Consider the following 23,962-nt stretch of genomic DNA (forward strand, 5'->3'; position numbering starts at 1 on the left):
TTTTTAACTCTAACATCTACCAGACATTCCCCCACAAGAATTATTCTTTCTCCTGTGTAGGTTTTCAGATGCACATTACTGTGTTTCAAGAGTTTGTCAGGAAATGTTTCATAAAACTGAGAGTTTGACATTAGGGTAACTGCGGAACCAGTGTCAATTTCAAATGGAACATGCTTTCCCTCAACAATTATGGTTAGATACCACGCATCCTTTTGTTTAATTTTCCGTTTATATCGATTTCGAATGTTTGGATTTACCTTACTTTCAGAAACAAGACCAACCTTGGAAGCTTTACAGCAATTAGAAATACCTTTCACGTGGTTTCCTTTTGAAGTGGTTTTCTTATTACCAGAATTAGTTACCACCACATAATCACAAAATAAGCTGTCCTTGTCATCTTCTTCTGAATCCGAACTTCCTTGTTCCTCCAGGGAGTTCACTATCGCCTTATTGTTCCGGGTATCGTTGCGATCATAGCACACCTTAGAAATGTGACCTTTTTTCCCACACTTTTCACAGGTAGATTTCCTCTTGGGACATCTAGGTCTGGTATGCCCCTTTTCACCACAACAATAACACGTCAGTTGATTGATCATAGTTGCAGCCTTCTCACGTACCACTCCATCTTGCCGTCGAGCGGCTGACTTAGGTTTAAATTGAACTTTATTCACACTTTGGTTCTGATTCACTTCAGAAGCATATCTCACTGCTGCTTCCACGGAAAGTGCTATCTCAGAAGCCCTGGCCCAGCTCAAATTATCACCTTCTTCAAACAATCTCTGCCTGATACGTTCTGACTTCAAACCTACCACCAACTGATCTCTGAGGCGATCTTCTAAAGTTTCATTGAACTTACAATGCTTGGTCAACACTTTTAAAGCGCTTATGTATTCCATTACTGTTTCCCCTGTTGCTGCATCCTCTGACCAAACACCGTTCGAGAGCGAATTGACGATGGTTCGGGTTCCAATCTGCGCCCCAACTCACGACATAACTCGTCAAATGTTCTCGTACCTGGTTCTACTGGATGTAAAATATTTATCAGCGACTCCACAGTGTTAAATCCTACATGTCCAAGGAATAAATCCACTTGCTTCTCTGGAGGAACATTTTGCGCGCGAAACTGATGTTTTAGTACCGTAACATAAGTTGACCATGACACTTCAGATTCATTAAAAGGCTTAATGTTGATGGAAAACTTTTGATTAGCCATTACAGTTAATGAATCGTTGTGTATCCCATCCTCGTCGCCACTGTTGTGTTCAGTCATGGTCACATGGTACTTAATAACTGTTTATTAACCAATGTTACTTTACACTCTTACATTTTACATTGCGCACCGTACTACTCACTTATTTGCAGTGCTACCAACATAGAGATAGTACACTCTCTCCTCAAGATGTGATTAGATCCCTACCTAGAAAGTTAAGACCCATCAATCGAGCCTAAATAAACTACCGGCTGAAAATAATCGGAGCACTATAATTGGAATGTGTAAATATTATTTTCACAAGGTAAATAACTTTTTTAAATCTACTTCAAACAACACGTTCACTCCCCCGCAAAAACTAATGTCTCTGTTGCCACTTTTTATAATCATTGATTTCTTCAAAACGTTTTAATGCTTTCCATCTCCTTTGCAAAAGTGTATCTATAATTTTTCAAGTAAAAATACCTTTATCGCTTTGTGGTAGCAGAATTATAACTTTATCACGCACTGAGCAACCGATACCTAAAAACATTATAGCGGGCGTCGATAAGCTTAAGACGGGCTCCCGAGTCCCCGGATAAGCTATCGGCATTTTTCGTTAGTGCTATCGAGAAAATATCGTTAAGCGAGCGTAGAGAAAACCGAGCGTAGAGAATTCTGTACATGGCTACCGACGATCGTCAGTGTCGGTAGCTAGCGAGTTTAAATGAGGCCTCTGCAGCGATTACTTATTTTACATTTCAGAATAACTATTTAGTCTTAATCTAATCTTAATATTAAGATTAGATTAATCATCAGCATCAGGAAATATCATGAATGTCACGAAAAACATTTTCTTCATTTATTGTAAAGGTATTTTAGAGCGAATGCATTCACATAAAATGGGATATGAAGCAGCCGTCCAAACTGAGCAACTTCACGGCAACGCGTTGCCGTCATGTTGATATCATCCACGGCGCAACGTCAAAGGATAAACTGTTGCCGCTTCGTTGCCGTGGACGTTTACATAAACGCCGGAGAGTGCGCTAGCTGGGGAGTATTCTACGCCAATATTAAATACACTCATCAATTTACATCTGAAACGATATTTATCAAGGTAGCAATTTTTGAAAGGACGCTCCAGTCTATACACGGGTTTTATTCTGATAATACCCGAGTTTTATTTTTACTCCGTATTTCTACCAAAAAAGCACGTGTAAATAACTTTTCGGTGCTGTCTGGGATGTGTGCCTTTCTGTGAGGCTTTTAGTCGTTAATTTTGGGCCAGTTTGGGTCAGTTTTCATTGCGCATATATAGTAATTTCTGAATCTGAGATTAACGTATCCTCGTAGTTACCTGCTAAGGATTGCCTGTTTAAGCTGGCCAAATGAGAGTTTAAAGGAGATCTCTGCTGCTAAAACTTATTTACCCATTCAGAATAATTGCGTTGGAGTTCCTAGGAGTATCAAACGCCGACTTGATTGTCTGCATCGCCATTTTTCTTTAGGGACGGGTTCCTTGAAAATAATATGTCAGGCAGTATGCCGTTTAGTGATTTATGATGATCAGGACGTAAGTAGCTTCTTTTTAATGTAGTAGAGCTAATAAAATACGACCACTTGCAGACGATGGCCTATTGAGACCTATTGAAAATTTCCTATAGGAATTTTTTTTCCTATAGTAATTTGACAATGGGAACTCGACCATTTTCCTATAGGAAAAAAATTTTCCTGTAGGAAATAAATTCCTATATGAAAGCAAAAATGTTGAACGATTAAGGATTATGAGTGTCATCCTTGAGCAGAGACATGGCGCAGCGACTCAGTATCATTCTAATATCAGTATTTCAACTTAAGTTCCAGTACCACCGAGGCTAATGTGCCAGCGTCCCCGTATATACGGAACGGCCGCCATGATGGCCGCCGCCCGCGAACGATCCGACTAACTCCCCGCGTGCAGGCGTCCCCGTATATACGGAACGGCCGCCATGATGGCCGCCGCCCGCATATAGGTTTATTGCACTGCCCGCGAGGGCGCGTCGGCCAAGTTGTCGGCGGTTGGGACGTATGACCAGGTCACGCTGTGTGACTGATCTTCTTTAATTAACGTATCAAGGTACAATTTTACAAGTTCAGGATACATGGTAAATACAAAACCTGCTGCTGGCCACACGTTCCAGTGCCTCCGACAACGATCCGACTAACTCCCCGCGTGCAGGCGTCCCCGTATATACGGAACGGCCGCCATGATGGCCGCCGCCCGCATATAGGTTTATTGCACTGCCCGCGAGGGCGCGTCGGCCAAGTTGTCGGCGGTTGGGACGTATGACCAGGTCACGCTGTGTGACTGATCTTCTTTAATTAACGTATCAAGGTACAATTTTACAAGTTCAGGATACATGGTAAATACAAAACCTCTGCCTTTCTTGAGGCTATACAAAGCACATGTGTTGTCAATAAAAACATTAATACATACATTGGTCATATTGAAGGCAGATAAAAGATCCATAGTCTTGGCCAAGCCCATAAGGGCTGCGTATGTTTCCGCACCGTTGATTGATTTAATTGTGTCAGGGATCGGGAATGATTGGGATAATGTCCACACCGGTATCACGACCCCCCCTTGTGTAGGTGTTGCGTCAGTGTACACTTGTATTTCTTCTGTGGCTCGTGGGAGAGATACTTTTCTTTGGAATATTTCACTGTCACTGAGCACTAGCCACCACTTATTATTTCTTTGAAACACATGGGATATTAAAAAGGTTGGTAGCCGTAAGATCCAGCATATCCAACTCAGGTAGCCTGCTACCTTCGGAATATCAATTTGGCGCACTGAGGGGAACACTGTTATCACTTGTTTCACACGCTTAATTGAAGCTTTTGTTAATTGCACTGAGGAATCATTTGTATCAATCAATACTCCCAGATATTTTAGTCGTTGTACATTTACCAAAACAGATTTACCAACATTCACTTGAATACCAAATTCAGAATTTAAATAATTTACAATATCAAAACCACAGAATCTTTTTCTTGAGAAAATAAGCCAATCGTCAAGATAAGTCACTACATTAACATTGAATTTCTCTTCAATAAAGAGGGCCACGTCCTGGTAGCCTTGTGAAAGCGTACGTCTTTTTATCGTACACTATGCCATAGAACCTCCAGTGACTACAATGAATTTGAAGCTGGTAGAAAGCAGCGGTGAGGTCAATTTTACACAAAAACGCGTTATGAGGAATGGTAGCAATTACTTTGCCTGGGCCATACAACGAGAATTTGGGGATTACATAAAATTTGGTCCATGGAGTCAAGTCATAAATTAACCTTACACCACCGTTGGCCTTTGGTATTAGGAAACATCTAAATGAACACTTAATAGGCCATTCAACAATTATGCCAGCGGTTAACAACCCCTTTGTCACTGTGTCCATTTCAGGCGACTTTGAAGTTTTAAATGAAAAATACTTTGGCTTTTGGCTTAGGCATTGAGGCCCCAACACGTGAGATAGTAGTATTAATTTGATTATGGTACTCACGGGGAGCAACGGGAGACACCTGCGGGATGCTCTTGATTATTTCCTCCTGGGAGAGTGGGATTTCTGTTGCGGGGTTGAGCAGGACATCCGCTGCTTGCGCCGCTGCCTCCTCTGGGGCGTCCTCGGCGGCGATGGTGACGGGCTCGACGGCGGGCTGTCCCACGGCGGGGAAGGTGTGCGGTCCGGGTCGGTACCGCGATGCGAGGCTCTCCTCTTCGCCGTCGAGATCACTGAGATATCCCTGGTCCGCGTCACTCAGACATGCTCTTCCCGAGTCCTCTTCGTCCGAGGAGGAGTCGGAATCGGCGTCAGGGGTAGAGTCGGGCTCCGCAGAGTCGCACCACCGGAGCAGCTGGGATTCACCGCTGCTTAGAGAGCCTTCTGGAAGGTGAATTTGGGCGCCATTAGGACCTGGTGCGCTGGCTTGTTCCAGTTCCAGTACCACCGGTGGAACAAGTTACAGCACCAATATTTATAATTGCAAAACCGGGATTTAAGTGTCATCGAGAGTTAACTTTGGTCGATTGGTTGGAGAGAAAATAAATATTTTACACTATATATTATGTAACCATTTCAAGGATAAATTTAATAATTACTTATGGAATTTATTATAAACACTTCTTTCTCTTATTTTGGTGATTACCTGAGGTTTTGCATTATTAGTTGTATTCAAGACGCGATACTAGTTAGTCGAAAGCCATCCGACTAGAAAGCTACCTGCTAATGCGAGTATATAGTTTCTAAAGGAATACTGCCTCACATGTACATATAATGAATTCCCACACCTCTAGATCTCATGAATATGATCTTATCTGATCCCATTTCCTATAAACAGTGGGTGGAGTCACTTTTTCGTATCACTTGGTCGTTTGTCATATACTGCTCGAGTTGAAATGCCAAATGATTTCGCTCCCTATGAGACATGCGGTGCGCCCATTCGACCTCGAGTAAATAATTTCTTCCGCTCTGATACTTGCCGCCTGCATTTCGTATTTGTCCACCATCAATGACAGCGAGCGGGAACGCTCCCTCCGAGGTCCCTAGGAGAATAGGGAAAATTTCTCATTCCTATTGTAAACTTTCTTAGGACATACCTAAAGGAAATTTATTATTCGTATAGGACCAATATAGGTAACTATAGGATCAATATAGGTTCCTATAGGCTCAATATAGGTTCCTATAGGCCCAATATAGGTTCCTATAGGGACCTTAATTGTTCCTATAGGAACCGTTGTGATTCCTATAGGAAATTCTATTTCCTATACGTATTTACATAATTCCTATAGTATTTCTTAAAGCCCTACAGGAAATAGAATTTCCTATAGGAATCGCAACGGTTCCTATAGGAACAATCAAGGTTCCTATAGGAACAATCAAGGTTCCTATAGGAACAATCAAGGTTCCTATAGGACCAATATGGGTTCCTATAGGAACCATTGTGATTCCTATAGGAAATTCTATTTCCTATAGGAATTTACGTAGTTCCTATAGTATTTCTTAAAACCCTGTAGGAAATCAATGGGACATTTTCAATAGGGAACGCATATTCTAACGGAAAAGTTTCGTGTGCATGGGCTTGCTAACTGGCTGTCAACAAAATTAAAAAGCTATAAAATCGCTTGTTAGGGCTCAATTCAGTTTAAGTGCTTTTTAATTCGTTATTCCAGCGATCAAGAATCGTATTTGGTTCAATGTAATTTCGCAATGCTGGACGCGCGGACCTCCACTAGCACCATTCCTTGGCATTTTCCTCGCATGGTAGCTTTTGTAGCCACCTAGCGGCCGGGAGTTGGAGGGCGTCTTGCGACGATCGTCGCTTGCACCGACAGAAATGCGATTCACAAAACGCCTCTACCGACAATTATCGGAGCAACCGACAACTTCGTGACGTAATGCTTTGGTCGGTAGGAAAGTGGCACCCGCACGCGAGGCTTGGCGCTTGGACCAATCATTTTATCTCGTTTCTTTGCATTAAAAAAATGAGGCTACGAAAACGCCATTTGATACTCGGCAGCCCGCGAAGAAGTTGAAGAAGAGTTGATCACTGCTCAAGGAGATATTTACGATGTTTAATTACACTGCGGACTCAATTTCTTACTCCCGTTGGTGCAAAGTGGCTTGTATTCGGAGATTTTGCTGTATTTACTAATTCATCTTGATATTGATGATGTACAGAATTCCGCCCCAGGTCCTAGCGACAACTCTCGTTGCGGGAACACGTTCCTCCCGCGACGCACGTTTGTCGGTAATCCCACCGACAGTTATCGATAACTACCGACGATGTCCTACGGACACATTTTGCACTTTGCATGTGACTTTTTTTATTACGAATTCTGACAGTAAGAGTTTCTGACGATAGATAGCTCAAGATATTTTTTGCTCCTCCCCCCCTTGAATTTTCTCTGTATCCGCTACTGCAGTGAGGGAGTTAGTGGGTCCGCCGGTTCGAGCATACTAAATAAATTCACACGCCGTTCAAAAAAAGGTCACGTGACTCGTAAGAAACCTATCCATCGCATGCGAGTGAAAAGTCTCGCATTCCCCTATGGTGGAGCCCCCTACCCCTCGTTCCCCGCGCGCCAGGACCGACGCGCCGCCGCGCCGGGCTTTCTAACGAAATACACTGTTGGCAAGCCGAACGTCGCTGTGAAATCCCTATTGTCGGCGGCTTGCAGAAGAGTTCTCTCACCTGTCTGGCCGTGTGACATGATGCGAACGACAACAATGTCTAACCGCTCTGAGAATGTAAAATAATACAATTCAACCATGGTCCTCCCTATTCAGCCGCACTGTTTTGGTCTCTTCGGTAATCTGTCTCTTATAGTTGCATCGTATCATTGGCGTACACACTACCGTTATGCTAAAACACGCCTGTTATTTTTACGCCACTTATTTCTTCTAATGCTTGTCTAGTTATCAGAATCTACATTCTACCCATCAAAAAATGTGTCCGTAAAATATCACGATGTTTGGTTTCTATGGTAAGTGGCGGATCGAACTCTGCCGAAGAATTCTGCGCGCGAAGAACGGTGTTGATTACATTGTCGAGCCGCCATTTCAATCCTGGAAGTTTGCTAGTTGTTTGTTCGTGTAAAAGGAATGTCGGGTGTGGTTTCATATTCGCTGCTTAGCGATTTTTGGTGATACCAGGAGCGCGGGGATTTCAGCGGTGCACATATTATGCTCCTACAATGTTGTGCCACTGCCGAGTATCTACTGCTAATGCTAAGAATTTTACGTTGTAGTCTATCGTAGTTTAATAAACTGCATTCTCATAGTGTGATTAATTTTTGTTTTCATAGGTAAGCTTAAATTTTCGGCCGTCAAGTCCTTAGTTTCCTGTTTGTTTTCTTGTAATTATTGTAATTTATTTTCTTTTATGCTTGGTATCGAGGTAATTGCTGTATTTAGATGTTGATTTTTATATGTAATAATATTTTTGGTCTTTGATTACTCACGGCAATTATTATTTTTTTCTTGTGGCAGTAGTTAATAGGTTTCTACTTGGTTTCAATTCTCTGTGGAAGTTAACGTCAAATCGCAGTCATGCTCAGAGGGCTATTGAATAAATCATATACTGCATTCATAGATAAATTGTTGTCCATTTCCCGACGTTCCTCATCAAAGCTTGTGAATATTAATGTGGATGGCATCCAACACCAAGTTCTTTCTGGCACCACTGTACTTCAGGTCAGTATGTCAATGACCATTTTATTATAGTCGATTACATACAGTATATAGCAGCTGACTGTTATGGACTCTTTAATTATTTAGGCAGCTGCTGAGATGGGAATCGAGATTCCTAGATTCTGCTTTCACAAGCGCTTAGCTATAGCTGGCAATTGCCGAATGTGTTTGGTGGAAATGAATGGCCTTCCTAAGGTAATTATGCATCATTTTATCTAAATGCTATTCTTAGTCGTACTGTGTGAGGAAGTTGGATCAGTGGCGTAACTATGGGGGGATGAGGTGGATAGATTCCTTTCCCCCCCCCCCCCCCCCCCCCCCGCAAAGCCTCGAGGTAATTAAAAAATATATATTAGGGGACTATAGCCCACTAGCCCCTTTCTGGATCTGCCTCTGGTAAGGAAGGCAATGGGTCAATTGTGAAGGATGAATAGCAAGGATGAAGCTACATTATCCATAATGTATGAGGGACCTCGTACCATGTTATTGAGTCTCACTTCATGACAAACTATTGAAGCCTTTGTACCCTTTTAAAATTATGTTTAATATTTTCGAGGTGAAGCCACTCTTGTGCACCTCCTCCAGCAGGTGTTTTGCAAAGTGGGAAAGGAAGGAATTTTTAAGCCCTGCAATTTTATTTGACTGAATTACCAAGGTTCTTAGACTGTAAGGTTGCTTCATTCGTAACTGCGCATGCGCTAGCAGAAGTCCCGTTACGTCACTGTGGACCCTGTATCCCAGCTGATCCTAGCCATTTCATTGTTTACACGCTAGAAATTGAGAGAGAGTAAGTTCCTGAGACCTTGCGCCACCTTGTGTTTAACGCGAATCTTAACACATTTCCTGCAATTTCAATGGATATCATCTTTGTAATCCACTACTCACAAGACGAACTTTTTGTGGGTGAAGAGCGCCTTTAATCGTCGGATATGCCAGGTTGTACTGTGGCAACGTGCTCCAACAGCTTGTCGAAAACGAAGAAAGCTGGACGGAATCTCTCATATCACAGGCGGATGCTTAAATTGAAAATTCTTTTTATTGTATATATTAACTAATCGAATCATTGACCGTGTCTCGCCCCCCACACATGTGAAAAAAGTGGTGAAAGTGAATCAGTCAGACAAACTAAGTGGATATGCTAAAGATTTCGTAATCAAGAACTTAGATGCCCCTATTGCATTGGAAAATCAGGAATTCTTCCCTTTTAAGGCAAATTGAACATCGTGTGCCAATGGTAAGATATCAGGCAAACAAATTTCTAGTACTAAGTCTGTAAATTTGAGTCCTTTCGTATTCGTTTGAGAGCTATTGAGAAATTTTCGAGGCCACGATTGCGCAAAATTGTTTATTAATTTAGGGACAGAAAAGTTTTAGCGTGTAAAAAAATATTTATCAGGAATCAAGTGTTAAATCGTAGGTCACATAAAAGAAACTTATGTTAATTTCAATCATAATATTTTCTCTCGATCTAGTAAATTGGTTAAGAATAGCCTTTATAAACTTATAAATGTTGACTTGAGTCAAACCATATAATATTTTTATGTACTCTGTCGCGTTTATATTTACCTGCAAACTTTAATGAAGTAGACTCTACCCTCTAATTAGGACTAATGCGACAAATTATCAATGTTCTCTGCTGTGTCTCTAACTTGGACAAAGCAATTATTAAATATTACACCAATAGAGGGTCTTCACAAGAATAAAATGTTTGAACAAAAAAATGCAACAAGGAAGAGCAACTTTGGTAGTGCCCCTAAAAAGATTTAAAAAATTGCTCAGTATATTCTTTTACATAAATTCCCTCTCTAAAATGAACCTTGACGGAGGAGCTAAATTTCAACAATAGACTTATGATCGACCAAATAGCTGATGTGCATTAGTCCAAGTTTTTGTTTCAGCAATTGTCACTGAATCGAAATTGTTTCCTGCAGTGCTTTTTGGTGCTATGAAACATTTTTCTTTTAGGTTTTTTGACCAAAGGCTACAGTGGAAACTTTCTGTGGGTAAGCTAGATAGAGAAGAGTCCTCTGATTCGAAGGCTGTTCTCCACTCAAGCGGGCAACTATGGTGCTGTTTTGATGACGGCAATTGTTGGTGGTTCATTTTCCATTTCTAGAAATTATATTACTGGGGAATTCTTATTTCTCTCAGCATAATATTGAAGTTAGTTCCGTTTCATCTGTATGATTTTTTGCTTAACGTATGATCACTTTGAATTCCTATTACGAATGATTTGAAAATGGTAATAACGATAAATTTACAACTCTTTTCACTCTATATGCTTATTTTTTTCTTCCCATTGAAGTAAAGGATTTCAATGTCCTCTTGCATAGTTTTCTTTATCTTACATATTTTCAAAGCCCGACGAGGAATGAAAACGAGCATAATTTCTATTTAAAAAGTGGCGGAACTGTAATTTTTTGAAGCAACTAATTCGTTCTTTGCATATTTTCCTCCCAGCCATATTAATCTTAGTTTAACCCTTTTAGTGCGGCGGGCCGATATATCGGCTTTTGCTGCTCGGGCGAAAAGTGCGGCGGGCCGATATATCGGCTTCTACGTAGTCCATTATTTAATTTGCTATAACTTATTACATTTAAATTAAATGTTGTATGTTTTTTGTTCTTATGAAAGTGTACATTCTCTGCTTTACGCAACAAGTTTCAATTATTTTTATCGTCACTTTTAATTACATTTGACAATGCATAAATGATACCATAATTTCAGTTGGTTCTTTCTGAGTCAGGAAGCACCGCCCAATCTAAGGCTTGATTTTGCTGCTCAGTTTTCTTTTCTTTGCGAACATATACCAGAGGGCTTATAACCTGATAGTTCTGCTATGAAATGGATGTGTTTTGGTGAGGTTGTTTTGATTCAGAACTGCTAACTCAGTATATTGTGTTACGTTTCATATGAAAGGATTACTTTGTAATCATTTTGGTATCTCCTTTCATCCTTCCAAGCTAATCATTTAGACTTTGTGGAATGGAGTTGCACTGTCAGCAGTTCTCTATGTGTTAGGGCTTTATTTTTTTCTGCCTTGAGATAGTGAATACATTGTCCATATTTCGCGAGGAAAGCACTTCTCTCTTATGACCAAGGAGGCTCAGTGTGGTTTTTACCTTGTGAGTGTGCGGTTGTCTCGATAGCTATTTCAAGCATAGGGGAAGGTGTTGTACCTTGGAACAGATTTTGGTTTTTTAATCATTTTGATACTTTAAAGGAGAGGTCGGAGGTTCTGCCTGTTTCCATTCTTTGGTACCACTATTGTATATGTTTTCTAAATGCCATTCAGATAAATAATAAACAGATCCTTAATGCAATCATTTAATTTTGATATCAATGACATGTGTTCCAAGGTACAGTGACTTCTTGTACCTTGGAACATCTCATGTTGTACCTTGGAACATGGCTTGTATAAATCTGGCAAACGTATTAGCAGTCCATCTAATCTTTTAATATGAAAACATCTATACTCATACAAATACTAAGTGAACATTTAGCAAACGTTATGTCCTAATTCATTGAGTTTAATTCTGGTACATGAAAAAATCCTCTTTTTGAAATTTGCCTTGGAGAGTTAATACCACCTAAAATATCTTCCCATGGATATATTAAAATGTCTTCTTTCTCTGGCCATTTCCATGACTTTTTTGATTTTGTCATTGAGCTAATGGTTGCCCCATCATCATTAACATTGATTATTTTCCCAGGATACAATTCGTTATCATATGTAACTGCTACAAACTGCCCCACTGCACGAACAACACTTTTTAGAGGAAGAACATATTTCATGCTTTTTTCTCCCATACCCACTGCAATGGCATTTTCTTCGATTTTGTCTTCAGCATCTTGTTCAAGTATTTCTTGCACACTCACTTCTTTATATGAAGAATCTTGACAAATCACCTGTTCGCACTCGTCCCCACTATCGTCTATTATCAACTTACGTTTAACGGGCTTTTTCTTCTTACTGATACCACTTGTTTTCTGTGCTGCAATTTCCTCCTTGTTGGGTGTGTCTGTTAGAATTCTAGATTTTCCTTTTGCTCTTCCTTTAGAAGTCCCCTTCCTAGGCAGCGCCTTTGGAAACGGTCTGATCATCACTGGTGAGATTGTAGGCTCTTCACTTGTTGAAGGTTTACTCACCAATTGCAGTGGCTCATGCCTTTCTCCTGGATTCAGTGCTGGATCGGGACGGTCTGAGACATACGAGGAAAGAAACTCATCTTCCTGAAAAATGTCCTCATTCAGTGGCGAGATGCCAGTAGCACTAAAACCACTCAGAATGTTGCTGGTAGTAAAAGCAAGAGGAAATGCTCTGCCCACCAATTGAGCAACATCATACACTGACACAGATTTCCCTGGGTTGGAGGACATCCAGTTATTCATTGCCCTATTATAATGCATCTTGAAAGAACCAAAAACTGTCCGATCTAGAGGCTGAAGTTTATGTGAAGTGTGTGGAGGAAATGTGATCATAATTATTCCTGAAGCTCGGGCCTTCTCAATAACTGGGATATTCACATGGCTATCATGGTTGTCAAGGAACATGAGAATTGGTTCCTCTTTTGAAGGCTTTGCATGTTGTATGAAATGATCTAAAAATTTCAAGAATAGACTCTCATTGGACCACCCGGATGGGTTAGCACCTCCTATGCTACCTACTGGAGCTCCAGTTAACATGAAATCCTTGAAATTTACTCTCGGAAACACAAACATAGGAGGAATGTGATTCCCAACAGCGTTAATTGCAGCAATCATGGTCACATTCTGTCCCCTTTCTCCAGAAGTCATACTTCCCAACTGTTTTATGCCTTTTGGAGCCACAATTTTCGGTGGTACGTGGACCGTTGATAGCCCTGTCTCATCCACATTGTAAATTTGATGTGCAGGAAATGGACCATGCTTTTCCAGAACAGTTTTAACATTTTTAAAGAATGCTTGTACATTGAATTTATTAAAGCTTGTTGATCGAGCAAGAGACGTTGCTTCAGGCTTCCGAAGTGCAACCGAAGCTTCATGTTTCTTCATAAAATTTCTCATCCATTCACCTCCGGCAGTTTGGTTTTCATCCCACTGTTGAGGATATTTAACTTTGTTTGCTTTAGCATACTGGTATGCAAGCTCCCGTATCTCCCATTTCGTTAACCCATAATGCAGAAGAGCTGCCTGCTTTATGTAGTCAAGCAGTTCCTCCTCCATTGTAATATTAAAAACTTGTTTTACTGCATTTGTTGCTTCATATTTATACACATCTGAACCTGACTGTTTATGAATTTCAATATGTCTGTGTAGTGTTCCCAATTTTACTGTAAAATCTGCACATGCTTGCCGCAATGACATTTCACCATTTATGACTGCCATAACTGCACATTCAATATTTTCTTTTACAACTGCTGATCGTTTCTTACCTTCTTTACTTCTAGGCATATTCTGGCCTAACCTAAAACAAAATAGATACTGGTATGTAGCTTCATCATAATTGTCTTTAGTAAGTAATTTACAAAAATGATTCATGTTAGTGTACCTTGGAACATGTTCCAAGGTACACTAACAATAGTGTTCAGAGGTACACCAACTACAACATTCATTTCCAAACACCGACTTCTTCATATAAATTACAACAATTAACATTAAAATAAGTAGTAATAGACACAGTTATACTTACAGTTTAAGAACAACTAGATGAAAATTCCCTAACAATCGTGATGAAGATTCAGTCAATCGAAAATACTATCTCTGAATAATTACTTTTTCGCCACATAAAATTCAACTGGAGTTTACATCAAAACTTGTAAACATCAGGCAGCCATTTCAAAACAATTGAGCATCTACTGGAGGTAGCTTCACATAGTTCAAACCATTCCCACTAGATGCCATGGTAAGTACTAAATATCTTCAATGTTCCAAGGTACAAGTTTTCCAAGGTACAACACCTTCCCCTACTCATACGTTTTACTTTTGTTTCGGTTACCTGAAATGGCAACTTCAAACAAAAAATTAGACGAAGAACTTGTAAATTACTTGTTATCACTTAGTGACGATGATGATTATACAGAGGAAGAAGACTTGAGCGAACATCTGAATGATGAAGACAATTCTGACTCTGGCGACTCTGATATTGTGACGCAGAAAAAAAGGCCAAGGATAATAGAGGAAAGTGATGAAGATGATGTGACCAGTGATGTGACCGATGTTATTCCACCACCAGAATTCAACGTGGTAAATGAAGGCCGTGACACCTGGAATACTAACGCCTTCGAGTATGCTGAAATGCCAGGTCCCAAGCATGCGCCATCACCAGCAGCTCACCCCAGAGAATACTTCAATTTGTTTTTCACGTCCGTACTATGGAATCTGTTCACAACGGAAACTAACAGGTATGCTGAGCAGTTCCTTGCTGCCCATGATAAATTGTCGCCAAGATCAAGAGTGAGGCAGTGGCGGAATGTGACAGTAACTGAAATGAAAGCATTTATTGCAATTTTACTAGAAATGGGTATAACAAAAAGACCAACCATCTTTTCTTATTGGGTGAGCAATTCTCGTGCCATACCATGGTTCGGAAAAATGATGTCTAGAGATCGTTTTCAATTGCTTCTTAGATTTTTTCATCTCACTGACAATTCCAAACTTGTTTCACCTGGAAATGAAAATTATGACCCTTGTGCTAAATTTCAGCCCATTGTTGACCATGCTAATCGTTTATTTCGCCATTATTATACACCACATGAACATCTTTGCATTGATGAAACTTTAGTTGGTACCAAAAGCCATTCACAGTTACTGCAATATTTACCAAGTAAACATCATCACAAGTGGGGCATAAAATTCTGGATGCTCTGCGATTCGGTAGCGAACTATTGTCTGGCATTCTATTGCTATCGTGGTGCGAAGAATAAAAAAGATAAGAAAGAATTACAGGAACATGGACTGAGTTTTGTGGTTGTGAAAAAGCTGTTGACTCTAGGAAATTATCTTATGAAAGGCTACCATGTTGTTGTGGACAACTTCTTTTCGAGTGTTGACCTGGCTCGTGAATTATATAAAAATCAAACATATTTGACAGGGACATTGCGAAGAAATCGGAAGAATATTCCAATGGAATTGAAGGAAAAGTTTCGCGTTGGGGAAAAGAAATATGTTAGAAGTGACGCGGTTCTTTTATTAGGGCAAAGGGAAAAAAAATCCCAAAAAAATCCTGTTCTGCTGATTTCCACGAAAGCTACAGCAAAAAGCGCAAATACAAGTAAGAAGAGGCATGGTAAAGTGAAAGATATAGTGAGGCCAGAAATAATAAATTTATATAATAGTTACATGGGTGGGATTGATGCATCTGATATGATGGTATATTCATATTTAGATGAAAGGCGTACCGTAAAGTATTGGAAGAAAGTTGTTTTTTCGGTGATTGCTCGTATGGTGCTCAATTCCTACATAATATACAAAGAAAACCATCCCACAAAAACAATGACAAGGCTTCAGTATACTGCAAGCATTATAGAGTCCCTTGAGGTGGAATGGCTTGGGAAGACAGGGAATGACTCATCTCCTAGTACAAGTGGACCTAAGGCTGGACTGCAGCAACTTTCCGGGAGGAAAGAAAAAAATTGTGTTGTTTGTAGTGGAAAAGATGCAAGATAGAGAAAAAGGTCCCGCACAGTGTGTATAAACTGTAATAAAGGAGTGCATAGCATTTGTATGGTGCAGCATAGATGCTAGATGGAAACAAATACAATAAGGCGAGATTCCCTGATGCTATTCTGCAATACACTGAGATGGGACTACGCAGAGGATGGCAAAAAGTTATGCAATTCGCTAGGTTTTTCTTATTTATTGATGATTTTTTCAAGACTTATTTATAATTGTCTTTAGATTTTTCAAAAAGCAGCTTCATTAGAAAAAGTTTTAAAAAATATATTATTTTTGTGTTTGAAAGTAAAAACAAAATATTGTTAAAAATATTGTTTAACTTTATCACATTGAAATAAAAAGATTTATATTTCAGTGCACGTAAAAACATTTTGTAAATATAGACCAGTTCAACCTCATCTACGTAAAAAAAACCGCATATGGATATGTAATAAAATAGCTTTGAATTGTTTTTTTTTCATAGATGCTACATTTTATTAAAAAACACTCCGCATTTCTCACCAGTACCAGAGGAATAAGGATAGCACTAAAAGGGTTAAATTATATTGCAGAAGTAGCAAAGAAAACATTGTTTTGAGAGTTACAGGAAGGAAGTGTGGACAAGGAATCAACTGGCACACCTTCCCATTTCATCACTTCATCAGGAAATTATAGCGTCTGAATACACGAATTTATCTTTTTTTAAATCTTAACATCATTATTTTCATAAATCGGCATTCAATTTAAAATTCGGCTTATAGTGTTCAATAGAGGGTAACTTCAAGAACTCGCTGCGGTAAGCAGTTACGCCCGCGGAAAGGCTAGAATTTGAAATGGCGCTGGAAGTTGGATCTACAGTGACGTCAAGCCAATGGGAGCCCGAGTCGCGAATGAGGCAACCTTTACTCTAAGAACCTTGCTGAATTACGATCCCTTTCAACCCATGTAATTATATTTAGTTACAATTGCTGCAATCCAGACCCTGACAAATATCGAGTGAGAAACTTTGCTGATCATAGCACTCTTTATGTAGCCAAGTCATGGAAAAATAGCCAGGTTTTATCACATTTTAATGATAATCTCGCATAGTACAACTTATTGAAGGAAAAGAGGAAAAATTTAATCCATCAAAAGTTTAGGTTGGATGAACTTCCATGATCAGAGGTTCAATGTCAGCCCAAACTTACCCAAACTCATCCTTGCAAGCAAAATGTAATAAGTTAGTGTGATATTGATGTTAAAGCAAGTGATGATGGATAAATTGAAAAATCCGAATGATTGGGTTGACTACATATATTACTACACTCACTGCCCAAGAAATGGTATGCAGCAAATCCCTGCAAGATTGGCTGTGGAATGCACCTATTATATGTGATTCTCCTTTAATGTCATTTTTTTAAAAGTATGCTTGAAAGTCTTCTTGATTTTATTGAAAAAGAAAGCAGTGTGAAAAGCTGTTTATTACATGTTATTTATCTTGTAGTAGCGATGAAAAATGTCATTTTCCATGCCAATTCTCTTGTGACTGTTGAATAATTTTGAAGTATTCTATCTTCATATTTTTTTAAATCTGGATACTTTTTCCCGTCAAATAGCTTTTTGTGCATGCTTATGGCCACAAAAGTCATCCTTTCAAAGTAATCTTTGAATTTATTCAGCGTGACATTTCCCAAATGTTAACTATGCACTATGTTTTCAAGCTTTTTGTGATCTCATTCCCAGAAAAAATTTTTCTCTCTTTGGTTTGGGATTTATCATAGTTTGATTTTTTAGAGTTATTTCTATATTAGCAGAGCTGAAAAGTGGTGATAAATATTGACATAATAAAATAAACTAACACTTGAATGCATTATTGGAGAAATAGGTATCTAAGCAAAACTGAATATCATGAAAATTCAAACATCTCCTGTTACATAATTAAATTACCTGCCATAAACTTAGTTCAAATTCCATTGTCAGGTCAATTATTTTGATAATTATTTTTTAAACCATTTTTATTTTTCATTGTATACAATTTTGTTCAAGTCTTGATATCAAATTACGTATGTTGTCTTAATTGTTGATGCTTTTTCGAAATCAAATGAGTAGTCATTTTCTATCGGGTGACGGGCAAGTCAGTATCATCATTTCCCCATTTTCATTTCCAGGTTGGGCATCATAGATAAGGCTAATGGCAAACCTTTCCCCTAATTCCTCCTTGTTACTACTCTTATCACACACTAGCCTTCACTGTCCCGTATCATCATGGCCATCATAATGTGCTGAGAGCTGCAAACCCAGCCATTCAGAGCCAGTGAAAATACGTGCCACTGAATTTGAAACAATAAAGCATGTCAAGAGAAGGGAATACCTTATAAATTTGATGCAGTTCTGATGTTTTCAGGCCACAAAATTGTTGAATGGCATATTTCTGCAATTCAGCTCTGTAGAAAACAGAAGACAAAAATAAATATGTATAGCTGGGGTTTGAGTTTGCACAACCTTCTGGCTTGACATACTAGCCACCACAGATGTTAGAGCTAAGATTCATTTCTTGTAAAGTTGATTCAGTATCCCTTTGCATCAATTCACAGCCTATTGCTGCATGTGCTATGCCTGTTTCTAATGGCATGAATATAAGAACCACATCAGAAGTTGCACGCAAAGCTCAGGAAGGAATTATGGAGTTTTTGTTGGTGAATCATCCACTTGATTGCCCTATTTGTGATCAAGGAGGAGAGTGTGACCTTCAAGATCTCAGTTTGACATTTGGAAGTGACCGGTCACGTTTCGTTGACATTAACTTTTCAGGGAAAAGGTAAGAGTGAGAAAATTTTCTTTAACTACCTTAAGTTTAAGTTTTCTTTTATCAAAAGTAGTATCCAATGTGTACAAAGTTCTATTATCCAAGCTCTCCATACATCCATTAAGGTCCCAACTGACTGATTGTTTCACTTTAGGCAACATAAGAGTTACAATAAATGAAATGATACATTTTGAATGTCTAGTAATGCATGTGTTAGTGGTCCTTTCATTGCTGAAAATTTCATAAAATATCTTGCTGAAATCCATCAAATCAATGGGCTATCTAGTTTCATTGGGCCATTAAGAATTTAAGAATCATTTACCTGGCAGTAGTCACATCTATTTTCCTTTGGTTGTGTGGGGCAATAAACATCAAACATAACATCAAGCTATTCACATAGCCATAAAACTCACCATTTTGAAGCATTTATCTTAAGAATTTTCTGGGGATGGCTCCCCACCTCCTGCTTACCCTGGTGGGTACCCATACCCCCCTGACTCCCCAATATTAGTTGTGCGGAAAACCCCCCCAGCCTTAATTCCTAGCTGTGTCACTGATGATAATATAATGATAAAAATAATAATTTTTTATTGGTCCAGTGATCAAATACATGATATAGGACAATTACAATTTACACAATACAACCACAAAATACACTTTAAAATTGTTAAATTCTGTCATTAATGAAATCACCAGCATTATACTACATTTAAAGAAGTAAAAAATTCCTTAATATTGTACTTAAATACAGTTAAACTATTGATACTCTTCAATTCTTTGGGTAACATATAGAACAGGTTTAAACCCATTGAGTTTGGACCACACAATGCAGTATTTGTGTGTAGATATGGAACATGTAGGTCGGTTGAACTTCTAGTGAAGTGGTTATGTACATTTGTTTTTATTGAATTGGTAATTATAATTTCGAGAATACAATAACATATATGAAATATAGATACAAAGTGAAGGTAACAGGCCCAGCTTTCTAAAAATAGGTTTGCTGGGGGAAAGGTGATGTGAGTTAGCTATTAATCTAACAGTTATTTTTTGCATTTGGAAAATTCTGTCTGCATGAGGTGGGGAACCTAGAATAGGATGCCATATGTGATATGAGAGTAAATCTGCCCATAGTATAATGTCTTATGAACACCTTGTATAACCCAGACTCACCAATAGATTCTCTTCTATTTCTTTATGATTATAATAATAATAATAATAATATTTACTACGGGCAAAGGCCCATTTTACAAAATTGCACAAAATTAAGATAAATATATAAACAAAAAGTAATTACATTGGTTTATTCTTACAATAATATTTCCGTACACTTCATTGTTAAAAACAGTACGTATAATGGTATCATTGTATGTCAACATTCAAATATATAAACATATAGCAGGTACATTGGTTCATTCTTACTATAATATTTCCTACACCTCATTCATAAAAACAGGAACGGCATCATTATGTTTGTCAACATTCAAATATATAACAACACAGTAGGTTCATTGGTTCGTTCTTGCAAAAAAAAAAAATTTCCACATACTTCATCTTAAAAAGACCGTATCATCATGTATGTCAAAATACAAAATTTCATAAACATAAAGAAAGTACATAGGTTCATTCTCACAATAATATTTCTGCACACTTATTCTTAAAAACAGTAACGGTATCATTATGTATATCAACATTAGTTATAATAGAATTGTACAACCGAAGCATCCTTATTATTGGGGAATGGAAAGTGAAATTTCTACTGCAGAATTTTATGTGGAATAACTTAGTACTCCTGGTGGATGGGTATGTGGTGGTAAAAGGTATTAATTCAAATAATGGTGGCCAGTTAATGAAGTTATTGCATAATTTTTACAAGAATATCGAATTGATCAATTCTGAGAGCTGACGTCCGACATGTAATGGGTATAAATTCAGTATTTGCATTGTCTCAGTGTGTGGCACATCATATGTAGGGAAACCAGCATAAAAATTTACAATTCTAAGAAATTTCTTTTGGACTCTTTCAATACTATTAACCTGATTTTTATAATTTGGGTTCCAGATAATGGAGTTATATTCTAAGATAGGACAAACTAATGATTCATACAAACTTTTTAACATTTGAATATCTTTAAATTCATTTGTAATTCTTGTAGTAAAACCCAACGTGCGAAAAGACTTTGTGACAACAGAAGAAATATGGTTACTGAAGGACAGTGATTCATGAATAAGAACTCCCAAGTCATTTATTACCCACACAGCACACGGACACCTTTAGGACTGTCCGCCAAGTGGCCCACGGACGTCCGTAGGACGTCCGAATTCATGCCAAAGGATGTCCGCTGCAAGTCTGCATGTCAGTAAAAAAGGTGGCCTACGGACGTCCTGAAAGTGTCCGCTCCGGACACCTTCAGGACACGTTTAGGTTAGGATTGCATTTTGTTCGATACTAATAAATTATAGGTCCACTCAAGAATTTAAATAAATAAGGCATCAATTTCATGCACAATATTTATTTGGCTTCTTAAAATAATACAATGCCAGAAACTACATACGAATTATTTAACTTTCTTCTTCCCCTGTAACCTCTCCTTGGCGTGCCTTAGCCAGCTTTGGATGGCAAGCTCCACATCCTTTTCAGGGGCTGTCATGCTCTTCTGCACTGCTCCTGTAATAATGAAGTATATAAACATTTCATTGTAGCAAGAAATCGTCTCTTGTAGGTAACAAGCAGATTACATTAGACAGGACGCTACAGTCTTATTAGTCTCGTGTTTAACATTCTTAAGGTTTCAAAATTAGGAAAACTGTCCATTTTAGGTTGCATACATTTTACGAACTTTTCTTCTTCTTAAAAAAGAAAAGATTTTGAGGAAAAATATTAATATGTTAGTAATTTATATATTGTAATAAAGAACATTTTTCACAGAGCAATTGTTGCACTAGATTTTAATCCCAAATATGAGAAGCTGTTTGCCTGTTAGACCCTGGTGCACAATCTAGAAAAAAATCTTTGATCCATCCTTGCCAGACAGCTAAGTAGAGGTCTCAAAAAAGAGATTGGAAAAAGCATTCAAATGGAGGATAATATTTCTGAACAATTGGTCTCTGCTTGAAGATTATGACTACACTAGAGTGAATTGTGGAGGTAAAGAAAAGTGTTACGTAAGCTGGGTATAAAGGAAGACTAATGCAGAAGAGCTGAATATGGTATCGGAGGAAAAGAAATTAGAAAATTTAAAGGAGGAAGTTTAAGTGGACTAGATCTCTTGGGATTAGTGTGAAAACAGCCACACTGATTTGGCACATAAACCACTTAGCTGCATTGGCCGAGATGCAACTTAAAAAAATAGAAACTTTGAAAAACTAGGAAAAACTTGCTGTAGTTTAGGCCATTCCATGATTTAGATCTCCGAATTCTTCCAATCTGAATAATTAAAATAGATCTTCTTATGTGGTCTGGTATCGAGGCAAAAGTGACAACCTAGCTCACTATTCACATTTCGACAGGGACATAACAGGGGAATAGCAGCTAAGGCCTGCTGTGAGCTACTGAAATTTCTATAGCTCCTACAATAACAGCTACTTCAAAACATCTTAGTTAGCTACAGCTACTAGAAAATAGTAGCTTCTGTAGTACTATGCAACTACCATCCCTGTTGAATAAGTTATCCCATTCTTAAGTTCTACAGGTGTTATACATCGAACTTTTATGGAGCATGAGATCCTTTTCAACCATGTTTTTTGAAATTATACCTCCCATGTGCGGAACAAAAATTGTTTTCAAATGTTTGAATTACTTGGTAGTGGAATCTGCATCTGAAAATAATATACATAACAATACTATTTTCTCTACCTTTAGCATGGAAGGGTGAACCTTGTATAATAATTATTTAAATGTACTTTAAATGAGCTCCCTAAACAGGAGCAACTTGCTAAAAAAGTATCCAGACCAAAATTATTCCTCCTTGCCCAAACCCATATAATAATCAAACGAATACTTACACCTCTCTCTCGTGCCTTGCTTTAGCATGTTCCAGCCAACTCTTCACTGTAACTTCCACACTAGAATTGGTGGCTGTAGCGTCCTGGTTCAGTGCAACATCTGTAAAGGATGAATACAAATAAGTATACAGACAATTATAAGAAGACAGACAAACTTATAAATAGAGATAGGAACAAAATTAAAATACAGATAAGCTATTTTTATTCAACTCCACTAAATGAAAACTATAGTCAGTAGATGCCTCCAGGTAAATATATCAGGTTCAAGATACTCTACACCAAAATGTGTACCGATGGCTGTGTACGAAAAGATGCACAAGTTCCATTTTCTGAGTATAAGATTTCATGCAGCAGTTTGAGCAAATAAATGAACCATGAAACATAGCCGTTGTTTACACAATATATCACGTACAATTAGACCTTGTTTAGATTCATCCCAAGTTTCTTACAGTCGTCCTATAGTTTCCACTAAATTAAATGCATGGATGACTAATAGCACAGTTACTTAGTTTGTAGTTAAATTAGTTTATAGTTTAGTAGGTTAGCAAAGTTTGACAGAAAAAAATATATTAAACGCTATAAAGTTACGTCGGAATTGTAATTTTTTAATCCCTAAGCCTTATATTTACAAACATAATAGATCATTTATTTATTTAGGACCTAAAATTTTTAATTATTAACCTAGTTCCATTAAACAGATAAAGAGTATAAAAACTTTTTGTAAAAAGGCTTAACATTGGTGGTTATCCTATCATAACATTAATGTTCTTTTTTGATGCGTGCGTGAATATACATATCGAAAGAAATGACACGGTGTAGTCCGATTTCAAAAAATTAATAATTTACGTGAAACCTATTAATCATACATGCGTGTTGCAAAATCCCCCGGTTACACGTACAATTCCTAGTTACATTTATTGCCAAGAACCCTACTTTATTGCACTGATTTAGGAACGTAATCAAACGGAACGTTTGGACTTCCAACAAATTCAGCCGTAGCCTACGTTATCAAAACAACAGGTTCTATTTTATACGCTAGCACTTACATTATTTCCTATACATTCTCGCGTACAGAGACTATGGTACAAGAACTTCCACTTTAAATTATATCATGTAAACAAGGAA

The 23,962-nt window shown here is 38.2% G+C and overlaps 1 protein-coding gene across 12 annotated transcripts in view; it reads left to right on the forward strand.

The window, feature by feature from the left end:
- The first annotated feature begins 7,385 nt into the window (after nt 1–7,385).
- LOC124168825 (NADH-ubiquinone oxidoreductase 75 kDa subunit, mitochondrial-like) overlaps nt 7,386–23,962 on the forward strand; it is a 46,288-nt gene continuing 29,711 nt past the window's right edge. Inside the window, exons 1-6 of one of the 12 annotated variants that reach the window (XM_046547209.1) lie at nt 7,386–7,534; nt 7,642–7,709; nt 8,031–8,122; nt 8,215–8,418; nt 8,503–8,610; nt 18,624–18,847. In XM_046547209.1, the coding sequence (XP_046403165.1) occupies nt 8,275–8,418; nt 8,503–8,610; nt 18,624–18,847 (476 nt within the window). In that variant the 5' untranslated portion in view covers nt 7,386–7,534; nt 7,642–7,709; nt 8,031–8,122; nt 8,215–8,274. Of the gene's footprint in view, nt 7,535–7,556; nt 8,123–8,214; nt 8,419–8,502; nt 8,611–18,600; nt 18,848–23,962 lie in introns of those variants that run through there. The other 11 variants (XM_046547214.1, XM_046547156.1, XM_046547183.1 and 8 more) reach the window with 11 other exon arrangements.

The sequence above is a fragment of the Ischnura elegans genome, chromosome 1 (assembly GCF_921293095.1).
Source record: "Ischnura elegans chromosome 1, ioIscEleg1.1, whole genome shotgun sequence".
NCBI classification, from domain to species: domain Eukaryota; kingdom Metazoa; phylum Arthropoda; class Insecta; order Odonata; family Coenagrionidae; genus Ischnura; species Ischnura elegans.